At 39.3% G+C, this 27,156-nt stretch overlaps 1 protein-coding gene across 1 annotated transcript; it reads right to left on the bottom strand.

Moving 5' to 3' along the window:
* Positions 1-8,483: 8,483 nt before the first annotated feature.
* Fut4 (fucosyltransferase 4) lies at positions 8,484-15,194 on the bottom strand. Its single transcript, XM_071616989.1, has 3 exons — positions 15,182-15,194; positions 13,134-13,429; positions 8,484-12,891 (listed from the first exon to the last, which is right to left on the bottom strand). The coding sequence occupies exons 1-3, from the start codon at positions 15,192-15,194 to the stop codon at positions 11,332-11,334; spliced, it is 1,869 nt and encodes a 622-aa protein (XP_071473090.1). The 3' UTR covers positions 8,484-11,331.
* Between the last annotated feature and the right edge of the window lie 11,962 nt (positions 15,195-27,156).

Here is a 27,156-nt window from a genome sequence, read left to right as displayed (position 1 = left end):
TCCTATAGGCTGGAGGCCTGGATGGAACAAAAGTGAAGGAAGGGGAAGCTCTTACACATAATTCTCAATTTTCTGCACAACTGTCATCACCTATAGATCTAACTCCAGATTCTTCAGCCTTTGAACATGATGTTGCTCTGGGGGCTCTGCAGGGAGTTCCTTTGACCAGAACTGGGGCTGCATCATTTGTCCCTCTTTTTCTAAGGCCTCCAGCTTCTTGGACTGATGCGTTACTGATTTCCCCTAGCCTCCAGTCAGCAGACAGCCTATCCATCATCTGCTTATGTTAGCCAATATAATAAATCCTGGTTATAATTATACATTCATTCTATTGGTTCTGTACTTCTGGAGAACCCTAATACCATAACTTCTAATAGTCAAATCCTTTCCATTTTCCAAATGCTGATTTGTTATAAAATCAGAAACACTGATGATTTCCAATCATTGTCTGCATTTCTTTCAATTTCTGCTTTAATCACTATAATAACTGACATACAATTTCGTCATATTGTGCTCTCCATAGGGAAGCTGTACAGCATGGTCGCAAGTATGCAAGAGCTTGAGTCAGTCAACCAGAGTTTATATGCCAACTCCATTACTCACTAATTTCTGAACACCCCCCCCCACCACCAAAGTACTTAATCTCATTTGGCCTCAGTTTTCTCAATTATAAAGGCATGCCATGATTTCTCAACCTGAACACTACTTACATTTTAGGCCAAACAACTATTGCAGGGGACAGTCTTCTCTACATATAACAGGATGTTTATCAGTATCCTTGGCCTTCACTCACTAAGTGCCAGGAACACCCAATTCTAATTTTAACGACTGAAAGTATCTCTTGACATGATCAGATGTTCCCTGCAGGACCTGGGTGAGAACCATTGGGATGTGGCTTATCTCTCAGGGTTGTTTTGAAGATGAAATGAAATAATTACAATGCTTAGTACATGCGATAAAAAATTGGATAGCTAATTGTTATTTTTATAATAATTGTAATAGACAGATTTTATAAAAAATAAATTCAATACAATAATAGCTATGTCATCCTTTTGAATCTGTGTCAAATACTTCATGAGTACAACTGACATAAAAGGAAACTGCCAAGGTAGGTGCCTTGTCACTGGCCGATGTTTCTGGTCATAGGAACATATTGTTTCATGCTGCCTTTCATGTTTTCCTCATTCTACCTGTTAACTCCAACTGTTGTTGTGGCAATCAGCTGCACACAGTATGACCTCACGGTGCCTCACCTTACCTGAGCCTCTATCTCTCACACTGTTCCTGGGCTTCTCTGCTGATGCTGGACACTCCTTGAAATCTACTCAGCCATTCTAGTGTAGAAGCAAGCCTTGGAGTATGTGGGAGTTAACACTTCATGGGTCAACCCTTGGCCAGTTGTGTTAAATGCTCCCCTTTCCATCCATTGAACAGGCAATTCTGTGGTGTATCCTAGGTCTTCAACAGTGGTCCCTGGTGGGATCAAGTACCAGATGCCACAGGAGTATGGACCTAATATTTCATTCTTCCTACTTCCATACTTCATTCTTCCCAGTTCCTCTCTCCTGCTCCTTGCAATCACATCCCAAAATAAACTATCTGCATGCAAGCTGTTATCTTAAGTCCATTTTGGGGGGAATCTAAGCTAGCATAGTTCGGTAATAAAGTGCAATAGTCACTCTAAAACATATTTCATACCTGGCATGGAATAATGCCTAAGTATTTGTATTTTAATTTAATCAGTGAGGGAAAGCACAGTTCAAAGATTTGCCTAAATTTGTCCTGAGAGTCAATTGTAAAACTCAGTTTTTCACATATTCAGTCCTGTGGTGCTAACTTAATTTAAATTTTTTTTAATCAGGAAAATCCTGTAAATAATAACAACCTGTAAGGGCATGCATGTCTACATCAGCTAATTTACTTGTTTAGTATCCATGGTTCTAGTTAATACAAAATTCATTCCCTTGGCCCAGGTATAGATGGTTGTATTATCTTCACTGGGCCGTATTTCCAAAATACTATTGGATTAACCTAAACATTCCTATTCTTTTTGTCTTTTTATTTGAAATACATCACATTTCCTGAAAAGTTGCAAGGAGAGTTTAATGAACTTCCATAAACCCTTTGCCAAGATTGATATTAGCATTGTGCCATGTTTGCCTTATTATTTTCTTTTTATATGTGTATTTTTTCTGATCCATTTAAAAAGAAGTTGTAGAAATCTTTCCCTTTGCTAAATATTTTAGTGTCTATTTGTTCAGAACAAATTTTTTTTTCATTCCCTTGTATAACCATAGTACAATTATGCAAGTCAGAAGATTTAACATGGATAAAGTACTACTGTCTAATCTATGGTCCATAGTTAAATTTTGGCCAATTGTCTTCAAATGTGCTAGAAAGCAAAAATTAATTAATTAATTAGTTAGTTAATTTTCTGATCCAGAATGCAGTTAGGTTAGGATAATGCATCTTCAGTTGCCATAGCTCTTTAGTCTTCTTTAACCTGTAACGTGAACATTCTTTTTTATAACAAATTGTGAAAAATATATTATTAAAATGTTGAAAGGAATAAAAAGTCCCATTAAGATTAGATGTTAGGGATTGGGATTGTAGCTCAGCCGTGGAGCACTCCCCTAGCATGTGCAAGGCCCTGGGTTCAATCCTCAGCTCCACATAAGAAATTAAATAAAGATTGTGTCTGATTACAACTAAAAAATAAAAATTAAAAAAAAAGATTAGATGTTAAAATGCTTAACCATTGGGATGGAACTCTTTCCAACGTGTATCCTGTGCTTTCTTGACCACAGTAACAAGGCATAATCTGTATCCTTGTCCCACTGTGTTCCAGAAAGGATTTAAGATTACTTACACAGACAAGATAAAGGAAAGTAGTTAAAAGAGAGATTCTATCTCCCTCATTTTTGTTCTATCCCATCTCTTATTTGAGCCCCAGCAAAGATAAAGGATGTAGGATATCATTCAGAACAATAAGACCTCATGTGCTATAGAAAATCATTTCTTTAGTAACTTGTTTATTTTCTCTTCCCTCTACATGTTTCCAGCATGAGGGATTGAGCCTTGTCTGTTTGCTGCTTTATCCCGGTGACAAGAATAGTGCTCAGCACTTGACAAAATATTTGTTGAATGATGGAAGGTACTTAAAGACCGTAACAAAACTCCCCTTCAGCTTTTGCTTTTCTGGTTTATGTTTTCTCAAGTCTTCACCCATTTTCGTAAGAAATTTTTATTCCAACCCTTTAATCATGTTTCCCAAATGATTAAAAATTTTTGACAGAAAGCAAAATACCAGTTAAAGTAAGACAAAATTGTTTACTCTCACAAATGATGACGCAAGAAATAGGCTTGAGGGTAGGGGCTGTAGCTCAGTGGCAGAGCGCTTGCCTAGCATGTGTGAGGCTCTGGGTTCAATCCTCAACACCACATAAAAATAAACAAAGGCATTCTGTCCATTTACAACTACAAATTTTTTTTTTTTTTTTTAAAAAGAGAAAGAAATAGGCTTGAATCTTGCATCCTTGGCTCAGCTACTCACTGCCTAAGGCCTATGTCATAGACCATTATACTCAGGAAATAAAGTGAGATGATATAGCATAATCCCAAGAAAGTATAAATCGAATTTCAAGCTGGATGACAAGGTTGCCAAAGTTGGCGTCTAAATAACTGTGTTTTATAGTACATACTATACATGTTTATAGAGTTACTGGAAAATAAAGGATCTTGATAAAACTTTGAAGAAGGAACTGAGTATGACTAATTTCCAAAAGCACTATGTAATACTTTAGATTATTTTATCCTGAAACAATAAAAAATAAATTTAGGACTCCATTAGTCATGCTAGAGGAATGATGGCAAAATAAAGTGCTTTCAAATAAAGCGAGGAATACGTAATGAATGAAGACCTTCATTTACTTTAGTTTCAAGGAAAGTTTAACTATTAAGACTCATGGAAAGAATAAATATAATATAAAAAAAGTATAAAATGAAAGGAACATACTGGGGCTGTATCTCGATGGTATGGCCTTTACCCAGCATGCTTGCTGTGCTGTGTTTTGATCTTTAGCACTAGAAAGAGAGACCTGTTTGGGATAGACCAATAAATATATAACATAATGCTTAAAAATCCTTGACAAGTGGTTTCTTTTCCTATGTTCCCATTAAAAGGGGCATGGGTAGGGGAGGAGAAAAGGAAGAAAGGAAGGGAGGGGGAAGAATGAAGGGAGAGAGGAAGGACAGACAAGAGGCAACAAAAAGAAAGAAAAATAAGGGAAGGAGGATAGGAAGAATACTCTTATAACCGAAACTCAGAAGTTTCTTCACTTTTCCAATACTCTAGTCATTAGAAGTGAGTCAGTAAATCTAGACCAAACTCCAGGGAGGACGATTACATGAAGGCATGGACACCAGGAGGCAGGGACCAATGAGAGTCATCCTAGAGGGCACTGATTATAATGCTTTTAACAGAAGAGTAATAAATAGAAAAAAAAATATGGATAGGATTGGGGCTGTAGTTCAGTGGCAGAGTGCTTGCCTAGCATGTGTGAGTCACAGGTTGGATCCTTAGCACCACATAAAAACAAACAAATAAAATAAAGGCATGCTGTCTATCTACAACTACAAAAAATATTTTTAAAAATATGGGTATAAAGCATTCTACCTATAGCAGTAGCTCCATTACAAAAAATGTTAATGAATTATCACTTCTGGAAAAAAAATCTTTGTATAAAACCATAGATTTCTACCTCCCAACAAAGGTTTGGTAAACCATAACATTATTGAAAGGCATTACTTTTAGAACACCAAGATAATTGTTGGTGGGGATGTTTCAGATAATGGAATAGAGCCTTCTAACATGTTTACTTAACCTTAGAAGAACCAGAAAAAAAAAAATCACAGGGCAAGGACAGGTGTTCCTAGTTGCTGGGAGAACAAAATCCCTACAGAGATTAGTCATTATGAAGGTGATGATAATAATGACATTTGTTAAATGCTGAATAGTCCATTTCTCTCTGCTTTTAAAAACAATTCAGAAAATGCTTAGCACTCAAGACCTAATATGGTATTATTATTTTCAGGATATTAGGTAAGAATTAGTAATTTTTAAAATATTTCTTTTAGTTGTTGATGGAATTTTATATAATTTATTTATTTATATATGGTGTTAAGAATCAAACCCAGTGCCTCACATGTTCTAGGCAAATGCTCTACTACTGAGCTACAATTCCAGCAGAGATTCAGTAATTTTTAAAAACATTAAATCAAACATCTCAAAATGAATCAAAAAAATCCAATTCTTTAAATCTTACCTGAAATAGTTTTGTAATAACATTCTACAAGAAACTAATAAGCATATTAATGAACTGAATCTTTTGCATATTTTTCTTAGTCTCTTTAAAAGAATAAATTGGTGATTATGACTATATAAAAATAGATTTATTTAAAAGCAGATATTGAGTATAGACGAAGTACACTAACTAGGAATGATAAAAGGCACTTAATGTACTTTCTTCCAAGATGAAAAAAGCATTCATAAGAGTTTTTAACATCTGCTGTAATGAATCAAGAAATAGTTTTATATTTCTTTTTTCGGGGGGAGTGGATACCAAGGATTGAACTCAGGGGCACTCAACCACTGAGCCACATCCCCAGCCCTATTTGTAAATTTTATTTAGAGACAGGGTCTCACTGAGCTGCTTAGTGCCTTGCTGTTCCTGAGGCTGGCTTTGAACTCCTGATCCTCCTGCCTCTATCTCCTGAGCTGCGCCACTGTGCCTGGCTAGATAGTTTTATATTTCTGTTGAAATGTTAGTTTATTCTCTAAGTTCCTGACTCTCCCTGTCAGTGAATTCTCATACTCTTAGACTTTGCTCCAATCTGTTGACAGACTCTGTGTCTTAAGCTGGAACAAAGGTTTCTTCTCAGCAAAGTGACATTGAATGGTGCATTTGAAATTGTTCTCTCTGGGATGGGGGTGTAGCTCAGTGATAGAGTGTTTCTTAATATAAAGGAGGCTCCTGGGTTCCATTCCCAGTACTGAAATAAAAACCCTGTAACTCTTCCCTTGATGTCTTTGCATATGCCCCTCCTTTATCCTACCTCTTTGGTAGTCCTTTAACCCTTCCTAGTCTTTGCTCTACTTTTCTCACGTATCTTTCCTTCTTCCCTTCTTTTATCTAATCTTTTTTCTCTTCAAACACTTTGTATTCCTTGACCTCAATGTCTTTCCTTTTTCTTAATCCCCTTCCATATGCACTGCCTGCTCCATTTTATAATGCACTTTTCTTTTTTACTCAATTCATAATCACATCTTCTTTTCTTTCCAGTATTGTTCCTATCTCAGCTGGCCATGGTAATTTTTCAAAGTCTGTACTTAAATGAGCATGTCAGCAAGTGTGTGCAAAAGTGTTGGGGGAGGGCAGATAGAGAATCTTCAGTGTTTATTCCAACTTCATGTTTTCCCCTTTGAACAGTTCCAGTATCTGCTATAAAGAAGGCAGCTTGCCCTATCAGCTCTTTGCCCACCATCACATTCCCAGGCTTTATTTCAGCTCTTCTCAAGATGACATTACTTAATGTGATGGTTAGGAGATAAAGACAGTGCATAAAGGGCATCAGAGCACTTAATAAAATAAACTGTACTGACAGAGAGGGATGTACTTCTTATGCCCTTGGAGATGAGTCACCAAGTTATTAAAGTGGAAAAAAAAACAGGCAAGAAGAAACAAAATGACTGGGTAAATTGGACCTAGTGCAACTCAGGAGAGGCAAAGTCATTGCAATTCAGTTACTAATCTAGAAAAAAATATAATTCACAAAAACTGCCCCAAACAAGAAGTATCCCATGGGTCACAGGTGAACACGTAGGTGCATGGAGGTACACATCAAAAACAACAAGCCATTTTCCATTTTATTACTTTAATCATTTTGTCAAAATAATCTGAACATTAAGACTTGATTTGTTAAAAGAATGTGTAGCATAAAAGTCCCTGAGACACATCCAAGAGTGACTTGAAATGTATGCAATAGTTATCTACCAAACTAATTAGCATGGACTTGATCCTCTCCTTGATATCTGAGGGGTGTGTGTGTGTGTGTGTGTGTGTAAGCTAAAGCAGACTCTCCCTTTCTGGTGCCTGTGCCTGGTTTTCTGCCAGTTTATTGCTCCTATATATGAACTCATTTCTAAACTGTAAGGAAGGGACACTGTGAGGTGAAGTAGCTAAGCCCTAGGGTGCCAATTAGTAGAATGATAGCAAACGAAACTGGAAGGTCTCAAGAGTTTATTTTGTGCAACCCCCTCATTTTGAAGTTCAAGTGACAGAGGCTTAAAGGGGTTGTGATTTGCACAGGCATGGCTGCTTCTGACACTACTATCTAACCTTAGACAAGTCCTTCAGTGGGTCTGGACTTTGACTCCTCCCTCTGTAAAAGGGATTGGTGGCAATCACAGCTAGCATTTTCTAGGTTCTTCCTATGTGCCAGGCACTAGATTTAGTACTTTAAGCGTGTTATCTAATACTCTCAACAAGACTATAAATTATATATGATTACTTTTATTAGAGCTGAAGCTACCAAAACACAAAAAGCTTAAATAATTTTTCCAAGATCAACTAGGAAATATTGCAAAAACTGGTCTAGGAATCCAGGAATATCTGCCACCAGAATTCCTAAATTACAATTCCTTAAATCCCTTCTAAGAAACCCCATTAGGTTAGATTTTAAAACTATATACTTAATTTCCCAAATTCCTTATATCTCTAGAAGTCTAGAGCAGAATTGCAAACAATAGCTGGTGGGCCAAATCCAGCCACCCCATTTGTTTACACATTGTCTGTGGCTGCTTTTGTGTTCCCACAGCAGAGCGGAGTAGTGGCAACAGACTACATAACCAGCCTGTGAAGCGTGAAATATTTGCTGTCTGGCATGTACAGAAAAGGTTTACTGATGCCAGGTCTACAGCCTTGAAAATTTTGAATATCCTGTAATGGTATAGTACTTTAAAATGTTCAAAGCACTTTGGTACATATCATCATGTTTAACCCTGGTTTTGTAGGGGCATTCATGCATTATTAAGAAGGAAGCTAAAACTCTCCTAAGTTCTTTATTTAGGTTCAGACTCCAAACTGCAAGCTCTTTTCATGAAGACACCCTGTCTTCCCTACTGTCTTCCCCTTGCTGTTAGGGGAAGGTTTGGAAGATGAAAACGATCTGTGAATATTGCAAGCAAATCAGACTGTTTTATGATGTTATTATCTTTCAAGGTTCACTCATGTAGAGACACCCAGTGATAAAAAAATTAAAAAATTAAATTCATAATAAATTTAAAAGAAAAGTGTATGCCTTTTAAAGGAGGGCATGATAATCAGAGAAGTAATTTTTGAAATATAAATAAATATATATATATATATATATATATATATATATATATATATATATATATATAATGCATTCATATGTATTCTTCCTCATGCTAAATATTCAGTAAATATCTGGTTAGTGGCTCAAGCGGTAGCGCACTCGCCTGGCATGCATGCGGCCCGGGTTCAATCCTCAGCACCACATACAAACAAAGATGTTATGTCCGCCAATAACTAAAAAATAAATATTAAAAAATTCTCTCTCTCTCTTCTCTCTCTTTTTTTAAAAAAAAACCCAACTTAATACCAAAAGGGTGTCAATAAAATAATTACTACTAATTTAATTATATAACTTAACCAAAACACAAATTTCTTTTCAAAGAAAGCATAGGTGCTTAGTGCTAGTTTGCAAATTCGGGCTTAATCTAAATGGTAGTGATGATTCCTGAAATATGGCTTAGCTGTAGGGGCTGATTTGAAATACACAATATGAAGCATCTTCCTTTTTATTTCATATTTATTCTGCAATACACCTTGAGATACAGTTTCAGACATAAAATATATATGAGGGTATCCTAAAATCACTAAGTGTTGGCATCTTCATTTATTTTCTGAAATGCTTATAATGAGCTGTGAAATACTTTTCCCCCTCATTTTACAGATGAGGAAGCTGACACTCAATATTATTACTAATTTGCCCAATGTCACATAGATAGAATTCAAATCTAAACCAAACTACCTTCAAAAAATCACTTGCCAATATCTTATTACTTACTTCAAGAGTAAAACTTTTATCTTTACTGGGTGACTCTCACTTTGTAATTGAAATTCTGCCCAAACTATAATACTTTAACGAGGAATGTTGTCCACAGCTTTTAATTTTCCTTTCTTTTTCTTTTTTTAAAATTAGTTATACATGACAGTACAATGATCTTGACATTTTAATTTTCCTTTCAAAGAAAAGAAAGAATTGAAGCACCTAGTTTTAAGTTTTAAGAGCTTTTCAAGTATGTATGCAACAAATGCACATAGAGGTAAAACTTGCTTTTTGACTAAGCTAATTGTACAAATCAAATACAAAATTACTATTTACAGCAGAACTCTGTATAAAACTAATTTATTTTGGAACTTACCCACAGCAATTAATCATTGGGTATCCTTATTATAATAACTCAAAGAGAAAAGCGCCATTATAGTGGGCTTTAAATCAAATGGCTTTCTAATCATTGATTTATGGTCTATATCTCTAAGAATTTCACTTTAGTCAAATAGGTTTTACCAGCTTTTTCATCAAAGTCATTATTCACTTTTTGGCACTAGTAGATTGTAAGAGCCCTTGCCTTATATGTTTTTGTATCTTCCCTAGGGGCCCAAGCCCAATGTTGGGCACACAGTAGGCACATCGTGATATCTGTTGAATATGATGTTCATTCAACTTCCTGTAAAGTCAATGCATATTATTTTAAAATTTGACCCACAGCATATTCTCAAAGACTCTAGAAATGTGAGAAATTGCTGTAGTACTCTGCAGACTAAGAAGGAAACCTGCTGGCATTAGCAGCACTGCAGATTCAGCCTTTAACAAAAGGCAGAGTCCATTAGTAGAAGGCACTAGTTTAGTTCCTATTCCCTTGGATTAAAACATTTTACTAAAAACTGTCAGGTAGAAACAAAAATTACCTCTAACACGCACCATTTTTTTTTTTCCTTTTTCATGATTCCACAATACAGTACAATCTCTTTCACTGTTCTATACAGGTAATGCCAGCACCTCTGAAGCACTGGATTGCAGTTTAAATTTGGGGGTCCAGTAAAGACATGAAATGTCCATAATTTTGTGGAAAGTGACATTGTGGCTTCTCTGTCTTCTGTCTGTAAATGCAGGCTGTTTTGCCAGGAAGAGAGAGAAAAGAAGGTTGCTTGTGCTTTATTTTCACATCTGAAATTGTAATTTTTTAAAATCCAGTTTATAGAAAAACTAAAGACAGAAGAAATAAATTAGAAGATGACTGTTCACATTGTAAAGGGATTCTCCATAAGGTTCCATTAAATACTGAACTCTCTTAGGGCACTGAATTTGAGATTTGATATAGATGCAGCTTTTCTGGAATACATTTCTTGTGTAAAGTAAGGTATAACCATATATTCTTCCTAACTGTCCTCCAAGCACAATCCAGAATCTGTTTGCATTTATAGGGCAGGGGAATAAACAGTGCTTATTAAGGAAGTCAAAGTCAATGGCTCTCTGAACTACCCTCCTTTTCCCAGAGGGGTTTTTTTTTTTTAATCTGGGGATTGAATCCAGGGGCACTCTACCACTGAGCTACACCCCAATTCTTATTATTTTATTTTCAGAAGGTTCCCCTAAATTGCTGGAGCTGGTCTGGAACTTGCCATCCTACTGCCTCCGCCTCCTAAGAGGCTTTGGATTATAGGCAATTGTCACCATACCAGCCAGAAGCAAGGTTTTGACTAATGCAACCAAAAAAAGACCCATTTGTGGGCATAGTCCTTCCACTATCTCACACCAATGCTAAAAACAGTGCTTTGCTTCACTTTTGTCCAGGCAAATGTGAGTGGGGCACCTTACGTATGAGATTTTGAGGCTGCACAGGCCACAGATAAGGCCTAACTAAGGCAGATGAGGAAATTCAAAGAAATCTCCTAAAGGCATCTTGTAGCTAAGCTATTTCTTCACATCTGTAAGGAGCATGGAAAGAACCCTTTCTTCATGAGAAACACTGATAACCCATGAACAGCAGAGAACTAGTTGTGCAAAAAATGTAAGAACCAGGGATCTTCCCCACTCCATCCTTGTGCTAAATAATATTAATTGGTAAATCACCTTTTCCTAATAGAGCAAAAATAGGTTTTCGGAGAACTTAGTCCCATGATTTGGCAGTCAGGAAAATGTGCAGAAAAGGATCAAAAAGGTCACATTCAGGGGCAGACAGCCTCACTGCTCAAACCAGCTGGCCAGGTTGCGTATGCTCTTGGGCTGGTCCCCAGCAGTCTGCACAGCTTGGCAGGCCCGGCACCAAGGCTCGTCCCAGAAGGAGGTGATGTGTACTGCGTACCTCCGGCGCCAGTGGAAGTAGCGGCGGTAAACTGCCAGGTTTCGGTCCAGAAAGAGCAGGTAGGTGGCTAGTGAGGAGGCACTAGGGAAGTCGTCTACATGGATGAAGGCGCCTCGCGGCACGAAGCGCTCATAGTTGGCACGATCTGGGCCTAGCACCACTGGCACGGCCCCAGCCAGCAACGCGTTGCGCCAGAGTTTCTCGGTGATATAATCCAGGTGCTGCGAGTTCTCAAAAGCCAGGTAAAACTTGTAACGGGCTACAGTGTGTAGAAGCCCGCTGTCAGGCACGGGCCGCCCTGGCCCTCCCTGGCCAAACACATCCACCCGCACATGCTGGCTCAGCTGGTGGTAGTAGCGGACCCTGGCCTGTCGCTCGTCCCAGTTGCTCACCACCCAGGCCACCAGCCCCCGTTTTTGGGCCAGCGGCGGTACCTGACCTATCGGCTGGTCCCTAGGGTGGCTCCTGGGATACAGGTAGCCATAAGGCACGAAGATGTCTGAGTCAGCCCGGTAAGAGAGCGTCCAGTTGAAGAGGTTACTTTCCAGGCTCCGAAGCCCCGGAGAGTGGGAGGGCGACTCGAAGTTCATCCACACCCAGCGCTGGCCCGGGGGCCTGGGGCTGGAGATCGCCAGGGCTTCGGCGGCAGCCGCCGCTTCTTCTTCCAGGTCATCTAATACTCGCAGCTCCAGCTCCTCTGCTGTGCGCACCTGGATGCCCCAGGGCGGGGGCCAGTCGGGGGGTCTTCTCACGAGGTCACGGTGGTGGAAAAGTACCGCATGAGCCTCTCCATAGGTCGAACGGTCGGTAAGAAGGCGGCAGCCGCTGATGTTGAAGCGCAGCCGGCAGTCAGGTGTCGGCCTTGATGCGGGGCCGCGACCCCCGAAGGGCTCCCACCAAAGGAGCACGCCCACTGGCCGCGACTGAGCTGGGGTCGCCCAAGGTAGCGGCGGCAGCTGTCCCCAGCAGGCGTAGGCTACCAGAGCGGTGCACATCAACCCGGCGGCCGCCACCGCCAAAGCGCTCGGTGGTAGCCCCAGGCCTCTACGCCGCCCGCGCCGCCCGCCGACCGCGGGGCCCCACGGCATCCCCATGGAGCGCACAGGCTGAGCCGGCACCGCTTGCCGCGCGTCCGCAGGCGAAAAGGGGTGGCATCGACTCTCATCCTGCCGCTGCGGCTCCAGCCGTCTCTGCCGGTCGCCGCCAGCCAGGGAGCAGGAGGGGGCGGTCCCGGAATCCAAAGGCCTTCGGGCCAGGCTCGCCTCCTCCCGAGGGCCGGGCGCGCGACGCGTCGCCAGTGCAGGTAAGCGGGCCGGGCAACCCAGCTGGGCGTCGCTCTGTCCCTCCCCTCCACAGTGCCCCCAGCTCAGGCAGGCCTGGCCTGGGGTTTCCTGCTTCGCCTCTGCCCACACTCCACCCCTTCCAGTGCTCCCGGGCTCCTAGACAGAGTCCCACAGGAGTCTCATCCGGATCTGTTTTCCAGGGGTCGCAGCTTCTCTGTGCGAACCCACGGTCCGGGTCTTGCGCCTCGACCCCTCTTTCAGCTGTCACCGGAACCTCACTCACCGTGGCCTGAAACTTAATCTTCTGGAGTTAGGGCTCAGTTCATCCCTGGGTGCGTGCAGGGGTCTTGAGATCCTCCTGAAGCCGCTGCGGCACGAGAGCAGGCTGAGGCACGAACTGCAGGCGTTCCGGGAGCTGGGCCTCCTCTGGGCTGAGGATCAGAATCCGCTTCCTCCAGCAGGGCTCTGCTACCCGCCAGCGACTCCCTCCGGAGAGAGGGAGAGAGGGAGGGAATCAGAGAGGCAACCCTAGAGACCGCTGGAACATGCCGGCAGAGGTGGTGGTGGTGGTGACCTCGTGGCCTGCAGAAACCGGCCAGCTGTGGAGTCAGCCCCTGAGACTGGGCGAACTGAGATTGGGCGTTTTGTGAAATTAAGTTTTCAATGCGAGTGGTCCTAAGAACATACCCTTTGCCTATAGCCCCGACAAGAGGATAGAGAAGAACAAAATGTTATTTGAGCAATGAAAACTTGTTCTTTCCTTACTTCCCCACAGAATATTTCTGACTGCTGGCTGATAGCATTTCTTTCTTTTTCTTTTCTTTTTTTTTTTTTTTTTTTTTTTTTGGGGGGGGGGGAGTGTGTACCGAGGCACAGGGCTCATAAACCAAAGATAAGATAAGGCCCCTGAGGCCCTTGTCTTTAAGGAACTTACGGCCTATTCATTTGGACAAGTGAATGGACATCGCTATTAATATTGCTCAACACTACAAAACAATTTCTGCACTAATGAAAGTTATGCAAAATACTCAGGACTATATAAGATAAATATTATTGCACCCAAGTTTAGGCTAAACTTTACCTGAGTAAAGGCTATGTAATAGCACTGTCCTCTCCAGATTATCCAGGTTTATCAGTAAGGCAACAATGTATAGAACTGCAAAGATTTTTTTTTTTTTGCCTAGGACTTAACTTTAAGTTTCTGGGTTAGGGCCTTCATTTATATTACTCATCTTTTATTCCATGGAATTCTAAATAGGCCTGAGGAGGAGGTGCTGACCCAAAGAAAGGAGGCAGCTTTGAGAAAGCTTTTAGTAGATCACAGCTGTGTAGAGTCTGATATAAATTACAGGATATTAGAAAGCTGGGAATGGTGCCATCACACCCAGTGGTTTGTTTTTGCTTTTTGTTTTGGTATTAGGGATTTAACCCAGAGGTGGTTTACCACTGAGCTACATCCATGGTCCTTTTTATTTTTTACATTGAGATAGGATCTTACTAAATTACTGAGGCTGGCCTGGATTTGGGATCCTCCTGTCTCAGCCTCCCCAGTTGCTGGGATTATAGGAGGGTGCCACCCCATCCAGCCTGCCAATTACTTTTGATGTTATTAGTATCAAAAATAAACATGGATTTTTCATTTAAATTTATATTTTTAATTTCTAACTATTACATAAGAATTGTACATATTTACCATGTGATGTTTTGATACATGTTCACTTTTTGTTATTAAAAATCTGGTGGGGGCAGAGAGGTGGGGCTGGGGTTATGGCTCAGCGGTAGAGCACTCGCCTCACATGTGCAAAGCCCTGGGTTCGATCCTTAGCACCACATAAAAATAAATAAATAAAAAAAGTCATAAAAAAAAAATATGGCCGGGCGTGGTGGCAAGTGCCTATAATCCCAAAGGTTTAGGAGGCTGAGGAAGGAGGAGATCAAAACCAGCCTCAGCAAAAGCTGGGCGCTAAGCAACTCAGTGAGACCCTGTCTCAGAATGAAATACAAAATAGGACTGGAGATGTGGCTCAGTGGTTGAGAGCTCCTGAGTTCAATCCCCGGTACTACCCCCTGCCCCCAAAATCTGAAAGTTAAAGCTTCTATGGAAAGTAGTTTTGTTAGGGGACAGACAGATGAGGATGGTGGAAACATGAGGTTAAGAGAATAATTCTATAAAATGAGTCCGCTCTGCTGACCCCCACATGCTTTCTTTTCCAAGAAGCAATTTACCTGCAGCCCTGCCTAACTGGACAGGATATGTCACATTCCTCAGCAAACTGTTAACTACAGGAGAAATGTAGGCCCAAAATAATGTTGGTAGTAACCCTGAAGGGAAACACTTTTGTGACCAGATCCTGAAAATCCAAGAGATAAGGATGATTCCTCTTTACCATTAAATCTGTAAGAATGTATGGTTAAGAATCCAATTAGATGATCAACACAGGCCAACCTAGAGTTGCCATGGCAGTGGGTACTTAAAAGTCTGATGTTATCTTGCTGTCAGTCAAAAGTCAAGAAGTGAGCCCTGGCAGGACTTTCTGCAAACTTGTCTGGGATCCCCAATAAAATGGGAGTGTAGGAAAGACCCATTGTCTCTCTCCTCTTTGGGAGGACCCACTCTCTCCTCTGAGAGGGTCCCCTTTTCCTTTTCCTATCCTTTCAATATACTCATTCCTGTTATTCTGAGCTACATGGCCAAAATCTTTCTGACTTGATCTAAAGATTTGGGGTTTGCAGGGTGTGGTCTTCTAATTGCCTCAGTTTCTGCAAAGGCCCCTGCTAGGTAACAATTTGAGGTGGCTCTGCCTGCCAACCCTCAGTAGCAGTTAAAAGTTAGATGGAAGGTATCAATCTATTATCATTTTCTCCTATGCACTAAAACCTTTTAAATGTTTCTGGGTTTTTTAAATTTGAAAAATAGAAATTAGAAATAGAAATTCAATATTTTAAAATCTAAAACTAGAAACTGACTTACTTTCTGTGTGATGCTAGGGATCAAACTCAGGGTATCAAGCTCTACCACTAAGCTACACGCCTAACCCCAACCCTGTTATTTTATGTAAAAGAAAAACTATGTCAGGCATGGTGGCACATGCCTGTAATCCTATCTACCGTGGAGACTGAAGCAGAAGGATAGCAAGTTCAAGACCAGCTTGCGTACTATAGTGAGATCCCGTCTCAAAAAGAAAAAAAAAAAAAGGAAAGCTATAAAGTCACAAATAACTTGTTCCAACCAGAAAAAAGGAAAGAATGTATTAGCTTTTCTTTTTTATGCAGTTCAAAAATCAGTACATTTATGCATATTTTTCTTCTACTTCAGTTAAATAAATCATCAGAGGTACAGCACAAAATTGTACCCAGCACATGGTAAATAGGCACTTGGTCAATATTGAGGTCAATATTGACCTGATTGCTTTCTTACTTGCTTTTCTCTCTTGTTTTTAATTTTCCCTTACATCTTCCAAATTTTCCAATAAAACCAATGTTTTACCTGGAGAATGGCCTAGGTTTCATGAACATCAATTTTCATTGTGTCCACTTACTTCATTATGGTTCAAAACCACAAACTTCCCCTACTTAAGACTTTTCTTGGTATCTACTTCAATATATAAGAAATGATTACTATTCTCAAAATTAAGAGATTGGACTAAATGAACTCTGAATCACCTTAGGAACTTAAAGATTCCTTAATTCTTTCTAATTTAGCAACAATAAATCATTGATTTGTGTTTTTAAAAGCTCCTCAATTTCTACAGAACACTACACAGGAAGAACTGGCTTTCTTTCAGTTGCAAGCATGAAGACAACAGCAAGACCAGGTAGGTATAAGGAAGGGATTTAGGATCCTGAGGGTTGCCAAAATGGCGTAGAAAAAAAGCTCTGTAACTCAAGGCTCAGTTTGTCAAGGTGAATGAATAATTAGTTAACAATGTCCCAGGGGTGACCTATTCAGATCCAAAATTTTATATAAGACAGAATTCCCTAGTTCATTTTAATCTTAATGTTACTCACCGGAGATTTGATATTTCCTATGGAAACCCTCAAATATATTCTGATTACCTCATTCTCCAGCTATAACCAAACTGTCACTTTAAGTTCTGTGAGACCTGAGCTATTCTCAAAGGGGTTATCTTGGTTTGGATCTGAGATTTCTATGACTGAACATGGGCCTGCCAAATATACTACTATAGTTCAGATCTGGAATGTCTCCCAAAGATTCATATGTTGGAGCTTTGGTCCCTAGTGCATCAATATTCAGAGGTAGGGCTTCAGGGAAGTGACTGGATTATGAGGACTTTGACTTCTTCAGCGGATGAACCCACTGATGGACTGATAATTTCCTGACATTTAGTGGGAAGGGGTGGAAATCTTAGAAGGTGGGGCCTGGTTTGAACAAGTAGGTCACCAGGGTGTGCCGTGAAAGGGTATTTCTTGACTCTGAATGCTTCTCGGTCTCTGCTTCCTGATTGTCATAAGCTGAGCAAAGCTGCTACACGTCCTCCTGCCATAATGTGGCTCACCTCAGACTCAAGGCCTTGGAGCCAGCCGACCATGAACTAAAACCTCAGAAACCTCAAGCCAAAAATAAATTTTTCCCCCTCCAAGTTGTTTTTCTCAGGTGTTTTGTCCCCCGGTGACAAGAGGTTAACAAATACATATACTTTCAATTTTTTTTTTCTCCAGAAATAAAAAAAGGCAGTTCAAAAGTTTTCCCAGTATTATTTACTTCCTGGAAAATGGTAAAGGGCTAGTGAGCAGGTGTGGTTGAAAGGCAAATAGGCGAGGATTGTTTCCTTTGTTAGGCAAAACTTTTTTTTTAACTGTAATTGGCCAAATGATAAGGAAAGGGCATTTGGTTAAAAATTGTTAGGAGTTGTGTGAGATTAACAACAACCCTTAATTTATTGCCTGCCCATTACCCTGCTAAAAAACCCTTGGTAGAAGGGCTGAGAGTGTAGTGTGTGTGTGTGTGTGAATGTGTGTGTGTGGTCCTGGGTTCGATCCTCAGTATCACATATAAATAAATAAAATAAAGGCATTGTGTCCAATAACACCTAAAAAATAAATATTAAAAAAATAAAAAACCTTGATAAAAAAAAGAAATTTATCACCTCTTCTCCTTTTTAATTCAAGTGAAATAATTTATTAGTCCTAACAGAAATTGTTATAGATAGTCAATTTGGAAACTTATTAAATTTATTTTAGAGTTTTACAATTTATGTACTCAAATTCTTCTGGGACATTTACTTGACTGAACAAGTAATGCAAGATTTTGGAATGTTCAGGAAAATGAACATAGTGAAATTTTGATTAAAGTTAGAAATATTTGCATGATATTTAAAATATTTCAATGGTTTACCTCTATATTATTCTTATTAAACTATACTTTCCTAAAACACAGATTCTTTGCAGTCGTATGTTAAAATGATGGAATGCAATACTTACCCAAAAGAAAACTATTTTGATGTTGAGATAAACATGTTAATATTACACAGTGTAGTGCCTGACATACTAATGAGTATTTATTAAATAAATTAATAGATGACTAAATGAACATCATTATTAATTTTATATTTCATGAAACAGTAGTGAAGCAATTCAATTTTTACACTCAAGAAGATAATGCAAAAGACTCTCAATTATAAAATAATGACCATGATAAGTAGTATATCACCAAAGTGTGGAGTAAAAGTTATAAATATCACAAAACCTTGTCCATATCAAATTTCAGTTCTCTAGCACCATCCTCTCTCTCTTCCCCAAGTCTGCTTGAATACTTTATCAAATGAGTTACCACAAATCCTCTACAGTTTCGGGAACTCAAACTTATCTGGTCTGAAATTACTGTGGTACCTGCTCTTTTGCAAGGCTATACCCTCACTCAAGACCCTAACTTAGAGGGGCAACCCAATTCTCTGCAGATCAAAGCAAGATCTTGACTCCCCTCACGACCCCTCTGTCTGACCCCATTCCTCATACAGACCCTGGGCACACTTCAGGAGAGAAGATATGTTGTCCTGTTACATCATTGCCTTGATCAGTAAATTCCTGTCAAGTAGCAGAACATTGGGTTTGAGGGGCATGATCACACTCACTGCTGTGATCCTTTCTCTAAAAGGAGCCTGGGGCACTTGTTGGAGATTAAAGTGAACAAAATCAGGGATATATAAATGATTTTCCACCCTTCCAAAAAGACCTTTGGACTGTATTTAATCTTTATTCTTTAGTGCAATTCAGTAAACTTTTGGTCTTGGTGTATGTATGATAGAGAGGGGCAGACAGGCAGACAGACAGGCTGTCTAATTGTACTGCAGGAAGTAGTTCTGTCCTGCAGCACCTGTGGGCACTGCATATAAAGAAAGCCTCTTTCTCAGGTGTGTTTGCAGGTCAGATCTAATTTCCTGGATCATCTAAGGCAGTATGGAAATAGCAAAAATTCTTCAATGAAAGACAGATTCCATGGTTCCACACCTTTGCAGAGCCCACCATTCTTCATTTCTAACATTGAAAAACTGTCTCACCTCTACGGCTCCCTTTAAGCTCTCCTGGACCCTGTGTTCCAATTTATAGTTTGAGAACTATTAATGGAGACTATTGGACTATTAATGGAGACATACTAATGAGTATTAGTATTTTATTTTGAGCCTAGATTTTGAAATGATGACCCCAGAATTTTCTGTGTTCCTTTAAAAGATAAAATACTTTGGATTTGCTTTAGTTTTATAGATTATAGCATGACTTCTTTGCCATTACCAGGCTTGTAGAGCTATTTCTAAAGTGTTTCCAAGCAATCCGACACTGGGAATTGTTCAATATTGATATTTGCAGAGCTACATTAGGGCCAGCTTTTGTTTGGGCTTATAAACTTGCAAAAGCTACAACTTTTTTCTGAACAGAAAAAGACCTCTGCCCTTGAGGGACATGCTGCTCTCCTGCTTACCCTACCCATTTGAATTACAGCTTAAAAAAAAAAACCCCAACATAAAGAGTCTAGAGGAGAAGCTGTGTGTTCACCCTCCAGGAACCCTATTCACATGCCTTTTGAAGCAACATTTCCTTGATTACCTTGCCACTTTGAACTTGGATCAAGTGTCACTGTCAGAGCAGAAAGTTATTTTAGGCACCTACCTTTGCAACTTAATAATTTCTGTTTGCCTTCTGATAAGCAAGATTTGTCAGATTGTCAAGAAAATCTTTCAAGTTAAAGGACAGCAAGTTTCAGTTGCAGGAAGGGGACAGACTTGAGTTCTCCACCCAATAGTTTCCACTTTCCCAGTAGTTTCCATTTTCCCCACTTTAGTCATAGTCATAAAATGTGCAATTATAAATTAGAAGGAAGCGCTTTAGCCCACACATGTGTGTTCCAAGCAACAACTATAATTCAGACAGATAAAACTAAAGGCAGCTGTATTATTGAGGATTCTTCTAGTTGTAAATATTATGAATGGAGAAAAATATTAGTCAACAATCCTAGTTCAGGCATATATATATATATATATATATATATATATATATATATATATATATATATATATATATTTTTTTTTTTTTTTTTTGGCCGTGCTAGGGATTGAACCTTGTGCATGCCATGCAACTACCAACTGAGCTATATCCCCAGCCCCCCATGCACATAGAGATTTAATCAGCATCTTTTGTCCCCAATTTTAATTTATTGTTGTAAGAATACAACCTGTGATCTTCCCTTGTAACCCATTTTTAAGTGTCTAATATAACATTGCTCCTTATAAGCCCAAAGTTCAACAGATCTCTAGAACTTACTCATCTTGCATAACTGAATTTTATACTGTTAACAACTCTTTCTTTCTGTTGCAACCCCTTACCCCAGTCACTGGCAACCACCATTGCACTGTCTGCTTCTATGTGTTTGACTACTTTAAGTTCCTAGCATAAGTGGAATCATGCAATGTTTGTCTTTCTGTGACTGGGCTTATTTCACGTAGCCTAATATACTCCAGGTTCATCCATGTTAACCTCTAGTTCCTTGTCCTATGTGTGGTGTATATGAGTGTCTATGTATAGACAAGGGCATAAATCTGGCTGGATTTAAGGAAATAGAGTTCTTAAAATGGATGATGTTGATTCTGAATCTGATTGCCCTATTTTCATCCAAAGACTTCTGGTTTATTATTTCCAGAGTATAAACTTCCAGAGGAAAATCTAAAATGTTTACTTTTCATTGTATGTGTTAGAAGAGGTGGAAAAATCCATTAAAATGCAAAGTTTAGAAGACTTGAATGTAAAATGAATGTGCATCAATAGAGACAATGTTAAATAAGTTGTGGTATAGCCATATCATGACATACTATATAATCCATAAAATAATGATTTAGATAAATATATGTTATATAGAAAATGGTCATAATAAATGGCTGAATGAAATAACATGGGCTATAAAATAAAATATTGCATATGTGTAATGTGTAATGTTTTTATTAAAACAAAACCCCCAAATCTCCTCATTGTATAATTTCCATCTTTATAAATATTTCAGTTGTAAGACAAAGGATGTGTTAATAAGATAAACCAGGAAATCAAGCTCTTTAAAAATAAAACTAAGTTGTCTTTTTTTTTTTAGGAAAAAAAACTTGTCTCATCTAATGACAAGAAAATGGTTTTCCCAATCATTCTGATTCTTTGTTTTCTCTTTCTTTTTCTTTAGTCTGTGTGGATCACAGATGCTTTTGCCACAAATATTTGCCAAATTAGGAAGTGCAGTGTAAGCCCCTATGACACCAGTCCACCCAGTACCTGCACTGATGCTGAAGGAACAAGGGAACTGAAGGACCCTGGGGCCAGCAGGTATAAACAATGAAGAGTGAAAGTGAGCATCCTGCAAACATCTTTGGAAAAAAAAATTTTTTTGTTGTTTGTTTTATTTTGAGCCTCAGAAGGAATGTTTCTAGTGTTCTTCATCAAGTATAAAAATAGTTGTTGACTTAAGATTACTGTGTATTTTTATCATTTTAATAAAGTGTCTTGTAATTCTGGTTTTAAAAAGAGTTTCTATTTTAAAATGTTTACTAAAGAAGCAAAATAAAACAGTCAAAATCATATAGGGTTTTTTTTTTTGTGTGTGGGTGGTACTGGGGATTGAACCTAGGGCCTTTTGCATGTAAGGCAAGCACTTTACCAAATAAGCTATATCCCTGGCCCAAGTAATTTTTAAAATCATCCCCTATGAAAGGATACTCCCAGAGTCCATGCAAAGTCCAAAGACCTGGCCACACACCAGAATCCCACGCAAGAGATTTATTGTTGGTAACATGAGATATACCGACAAGGCTGTACTTCTGAGGAGAGAAGCAGCCTGTCAGCACTCATAGAGCAGCTTTATAGGCCCCAAGAGGAATCTCATAAACTGCTTAGGAGTTTAAGCTGGGGTGGGGTTGACAGCAGGCACCTGTTCTTAGGGGAGTTAAGCAGCTTTGCCTCAGAATTGAAACTTTGGAAACTCTAGATAAAAATGGCAAATCTGATGCCAATATTGATTTGATGTCAATACCCTACATTAGCATTTAGGTGGTTTCAGTTAATTAACTCACTCTTATTGTAATAGTGATCCACTTTATGCTTTGAATATAGATAGCCCTTGCTGCTCTACCACTGCAATTTATTTTTGAAAAGGACCTTTCTTTCTCTTCTCTTTCCCTGCTCCTCCTAATCTCTCCTTCTCCCTAATCTCAGGGGAAACAGGATTACCTTTCTTCCCCATTTTAGGCAGATTTATCTGCCCTGGAATACACAGCCACTAGAGAAATGAAGTAATCCAGACTTTTGGGATGGCACCTGAAGATCTCAGAAATGACTGTCTCCCAAATTAACAAGTGAATTAGAATTCCATCAGAGAACACATGAAATGTTGAATCACTTCTTTAAAAGCACCCCGCCCCCGCAGCCCCTGTTCTTGCTGATGCACAGAATTACAGTCTCTGAGACAGGAGTCCCCTGTGTTTCTCCTTTGCTAGCAAGCAGTAAATTTCTTTTTCCTTTTTCTTAAAACCTATCCTGGTTATTGGATTGGCATCAGGGACAAGGACCGAGGTTTCAGTAACATTATAAGTAATGTTGGTATGGAAAACCCTGTACATGAATCCACTTGGGAAAATGTGCAATGAGCACTGAAGAACAGTATGTAACTGCAGAAGGAATCAGGCCCCAGCGTGGAGTAATTTTTATATTAAGTCTGGAAAAGTTTGACTCTTGACTCAAGAGATTATTGACTGTAGCACAATATAAACATTTTAAGTAGGGACAAGACATACCCAGTCAACAAAGCTTTCCAAAGTTCTCATCCAGTGAGACCTCCTTCAGAAACCCTAGCAAGGAAAAGGTGCCCAGAGATGAGCCCTTGTTAACATTAAAGGCAGCTCAGAAAGGCACTGACCCAAAGCAGTCAGCAGAGGCAGCAAGGCTGAAAACAAACAGGGAGCTTGTTTATTGGCAGGAGTAGAGTGGAAGTGAGAAAGGAAATCCCTGAGCATGTTTATAAAGTCTTACTGGGTACTCAAATAGGAACAGAACATAATTTCTAATGGATGAACCAAAGTAAATACTTTCTATCCATTGCACTTTTTGTGTAGCAACCTAACATGTGGAAAGAGGTTGATGGTGACAATTTTTGGAAGCTTGAAGTTTAGATTTGTAGGAATAGTAAGTGCTTCACCCTAATTCTAGTAGTTTTTATATTTCTCTATAGATTTAAATGTAATCCCTCTGTTTTAGCTATTGGCCTACAATACTGTTTTTGAAGTAGCCAAGGATGAGAGTTCCATAAACATGGTGGTGGCTGGAATTGGCCTACAGGTAGGATCTCATCTAATGTGCATGAACTAAGTGGAAATTTTTATATTAAGTCTGGAAAAGTTTGACTCTTGACTCAAGAGATTATTGACTGTAGCACAGTATAAACATTTTAAGTAGGGACAAAACATACCCAGTCAACAATCTTTGTTGACTAAACTTGATTTATTACATTAAAAAGAGTAATGAATTAGTGAACTGGAGGAAGTTTTAAGATGAATTTATGCTAGAGAGGGAGAGTGAAATCAGAATACTAGGAGAAAGTGTAACAGTGATTCACTTTATGCTTTGAATATCACCCTTGCTACTCTGCCACTGTGACCTATTCTTTTTTAAAAAAAAATATGTTTCACAGGGCCCAGTAGAGTTCAAAGCCAGCCTCAGCAAAAGCAAGGCACTAAGCAACTCAGTGAGACCCTGCCTCTAAATAAAATACAAAATAGGAATGGGGATATGGCTCAGTGGTTGTGTACCCTGAGTTCATTCCCCAGTAGCCAGTAGCCACACACCCCCGCCACTCCACCCCCCCCCCCAAAAAAAGGGATATGTTTCTATTTCTCTGGCCTTCCTCCTCCTTAATCTCTCCTCCTTTTTAATCTTGGGGAAAACAGGATTACCTTTCTTCCCCATCCTGGGCAGGATTATCTGTCTCTGAGTACATACCACCACAGGAATGAAGTAATTAGACTTGGGGATGGCACCAGAAGTCCTCTCCGAAATGACTCTCTCCCAAATTAACAAGTGAATTACAACTCAGGACAGAGAACTTGTGAAATTTAGCCTTTGAATCACCTCTTTAAAAGCTCCCTGTTCCCCCGGATGGGCAGAATCACAGCCTCTGGAACAGTAGCCCTGTGTTTCTCCTTTGCTAGCAAAGCAATAAAACTTCTTTTTCCTTTTTCTCAGAACTGTGTCCTTGTTATTGGATTGATATTGGGAACAAGGACCAAGCTTTCAAGAACAATAGAACTTCTTCTCAGCTGCTTTCTCAAGGCAGTCCCCACCCCCATCCTGCCACCCCTGCCCAGTCTCACTAGAGGGAGCTTTCCAAAGTTCTCATCCAGTGAGACCTCCTTCAGTTGTGTGCATGTCCAAAAGCTTTGAGAGATGGAGATGAACCAGAAACCAGATGGGGTATGGTGTCCTGTCCAACATTGGACTACCCTGACCCCCCATCTCCCAGGATGCCCACCATGGGCTTAATAGGGCGAGGTCAGTCCCACATGGGAGACAGGTTAGGGCAAGTCATCCGCCATGTGACTCCATCTGCTTATACATGATAGGGTTTGGACTGCTGTCCCTTGTATGGGCATTGCAGACTCTCTTGGCCATGGGAGTTTGTCGCTATCCAGGCGTATCCTGCCACCTGGGCCTCCATCTCCTCTGAACTTTCCAGAGCCCTGTGCCAAGCCCTCGCGTGGTGCCAGCACCTCCTTTCCCTCTGTCCATCTTCCCTGGAGAAGCCTGAGCCAAGTGTGATTCTGGAAGCTTTTTAGCACTACCACTGGGCTCAGCCCGTCACTTCCTTTCTCTACTACAGCAAACACGATCTCCACCATCTTAGCCTAGAGAATCAGCCTGAGGGGGCTGGGAGAAAAAATTGACATAGTGAGCAAAGAACAGCTTCTAGCCAGAAACCCCTGCTCTCAGAGCCCATCTTTCTTCATCTTTCCCATTGATGGCTTTAGGCTTGACCCTTCTGTATCCAATGGGGGCAGAATTCTACAAGCACAATTCACTGATCTTTTCCTCAGTTTTACATGCTAATAATGGATGTTAATCTTGAATCTTTCAGCATCTCTTCCATTGAATTAGAATTGCTTTCTCATAGATGTTCAGTATACTAAAGCAAACCAAACCAAAACAAAACAAAACAAAACAAAAAACAAGAACTTCTTAAATTAGGGGATAAGGAAAGGATTAGTATAAGTAACAATGGATATGTATAAAATGAAAAGTCAGCAAAATCCAAATATCAAAAAATTATTAAAGAATAAATTTAGTACAAATATATAAAGATTTTTATGAAATTATTTAGCATGATAAATGAATGGGAAATTATGTAATGTTGTGCTAGAAGGGATAATAAATGTATATACTATACAGTGTGATTTCAGATACTAAAGTAAAATAGCATAGAAAAGAAGAATAAAGCCAGGTGGGGTAGTACACTCCTGTAATCCCAGAGGCTCAGAAGGCTGAGGCAGGAAGATTGCGAGTTCAAAGCCAGACTCAGCAATTTAGTGAGGCACTAAGCAACTCAGTGACAACCTGTTTCAAAATTAAAAACAAAACAAAACTTTTAAAGGGCTGGGGATGTGGCTCAGTGGTTAAATGCCTCTAAATCAATCCCCACAAGATTTTAATTTCCAGTTTTCTTTATTAGTTTTTCTATATTACATATATATTACTTTGAAAATTTAGGGGGAGGGAAAGAATTTATCCCTTTAAATTTCTTTCTTTTTTAAAAAAATTATTTTATTTTTTTTTTGGTACCAGGGATTGAACCCAGGGACACTTAACCACTGAGCCACATCCCCAACCTTTTGATTTTTATTTTGAGGAAAGAGCTCACTAAGTCACTTAAGGCTTCACTAAATTGCTAAAGCTAGCTTTGAATTTGTGATCATCATGCCTCAGTCTCCTGAGCTCTGGGATTACAGAGCTCTCTTAACAACAACAATAAATATCCTGGCTCCTATTTACTATTTTGTAAACAAATTCTGTAGGAATGATGAGCTTTACTAAGACCAGTATGAAAATGATTGTCTCCAAGTCAATCAATGACTTCTTATCTATGTCACTCATTTACTGACAATTGTCTATTCCTGGATTTATTTCTATTTTTAAGTGGATTAGCACATTAAACTTTAGTGAAGGTTAGGTTTACAATGTTTATCTTGAAATAAAGACACAATAAATTTGCTTTTGTTTTATTTTTATTTCACTGAGTTGCTTAGTGCCTCACTCATTTAATAGAATAACCCAATTCTATTGAATTAGAAACCCAGTTTATTCCAATTGTGAAAACTAAAAATAAGCATAAGATATTCCTTCATTGTTTGCAGGTATTTAGCAAAATATCAATAGTCTTTCATGACTTTAGATGACTATGTAAACATATTACAGACTAATATACTTCCCCTCCATCCATACATCTGAAATCAAGAAACAACTTGGGTTTCTTCAGTGTTCTTCAAACATAAAGAGAAAGAGGTTTCTTCCCAGTGGAAAATTATACTCATTTCATCCTAGAGTGAAAAAGAATATGTGAACAAATAAGTAAGTGTTTTAGTTTGGAAGATGCTCTTTAATACCAACCCCACTTTAATCTAAGTTTGAATTAATATTCCCAGTGATATTTCATTAGGTGGAGTAGAATGTAAAAGCCACACCCTTGTGTTCTCCTTAACTATAAAAACCTTTACTGAGTCTTTCAGACCCTCACAACAGGAGCATGATTTCCAGACAATTAGCTTTGGCATCACCTGGGAAATTTTAAATGCAGAATCTCCGACTCAACCTCCTGGATCAGAATCTGAATTTTAGTAAGATACTCATGTGATTCACAGGCATATTGAAGCTTAGCACTGGGCTAGACAA

This window comes from Marmota flaviventris, chromosome 9 (genome assembly GCF_047511675.1).
Source record: "Marmota flaviventris isolate mMarFla1 chromosome 9, mMarFla1.hap1, whole genome shotgun sequence".
NCBI lineage: Eukaryota > Metazoa > Chordata > Mammalia > Rodentia > Sciuridae > Marmota > Marmota flaviventris.
The sequence above is the reverse complement of the archived record's forward strand: the minus strand, read 5'-3'. Positions and strand labels throughout refer to the sequence as shown.

Coding starts and splice junctions, on each gene's coding strand:
- Fut4 (XM_071616989.1), bottom strand. Junction 12,892..13,133: donor CAGCTCCCGGAACGCCTGCA/GTTCGTGCCTCA, acceptor GACTCTGTCTAG/GAGCCCGGGAGCACTGGAAG.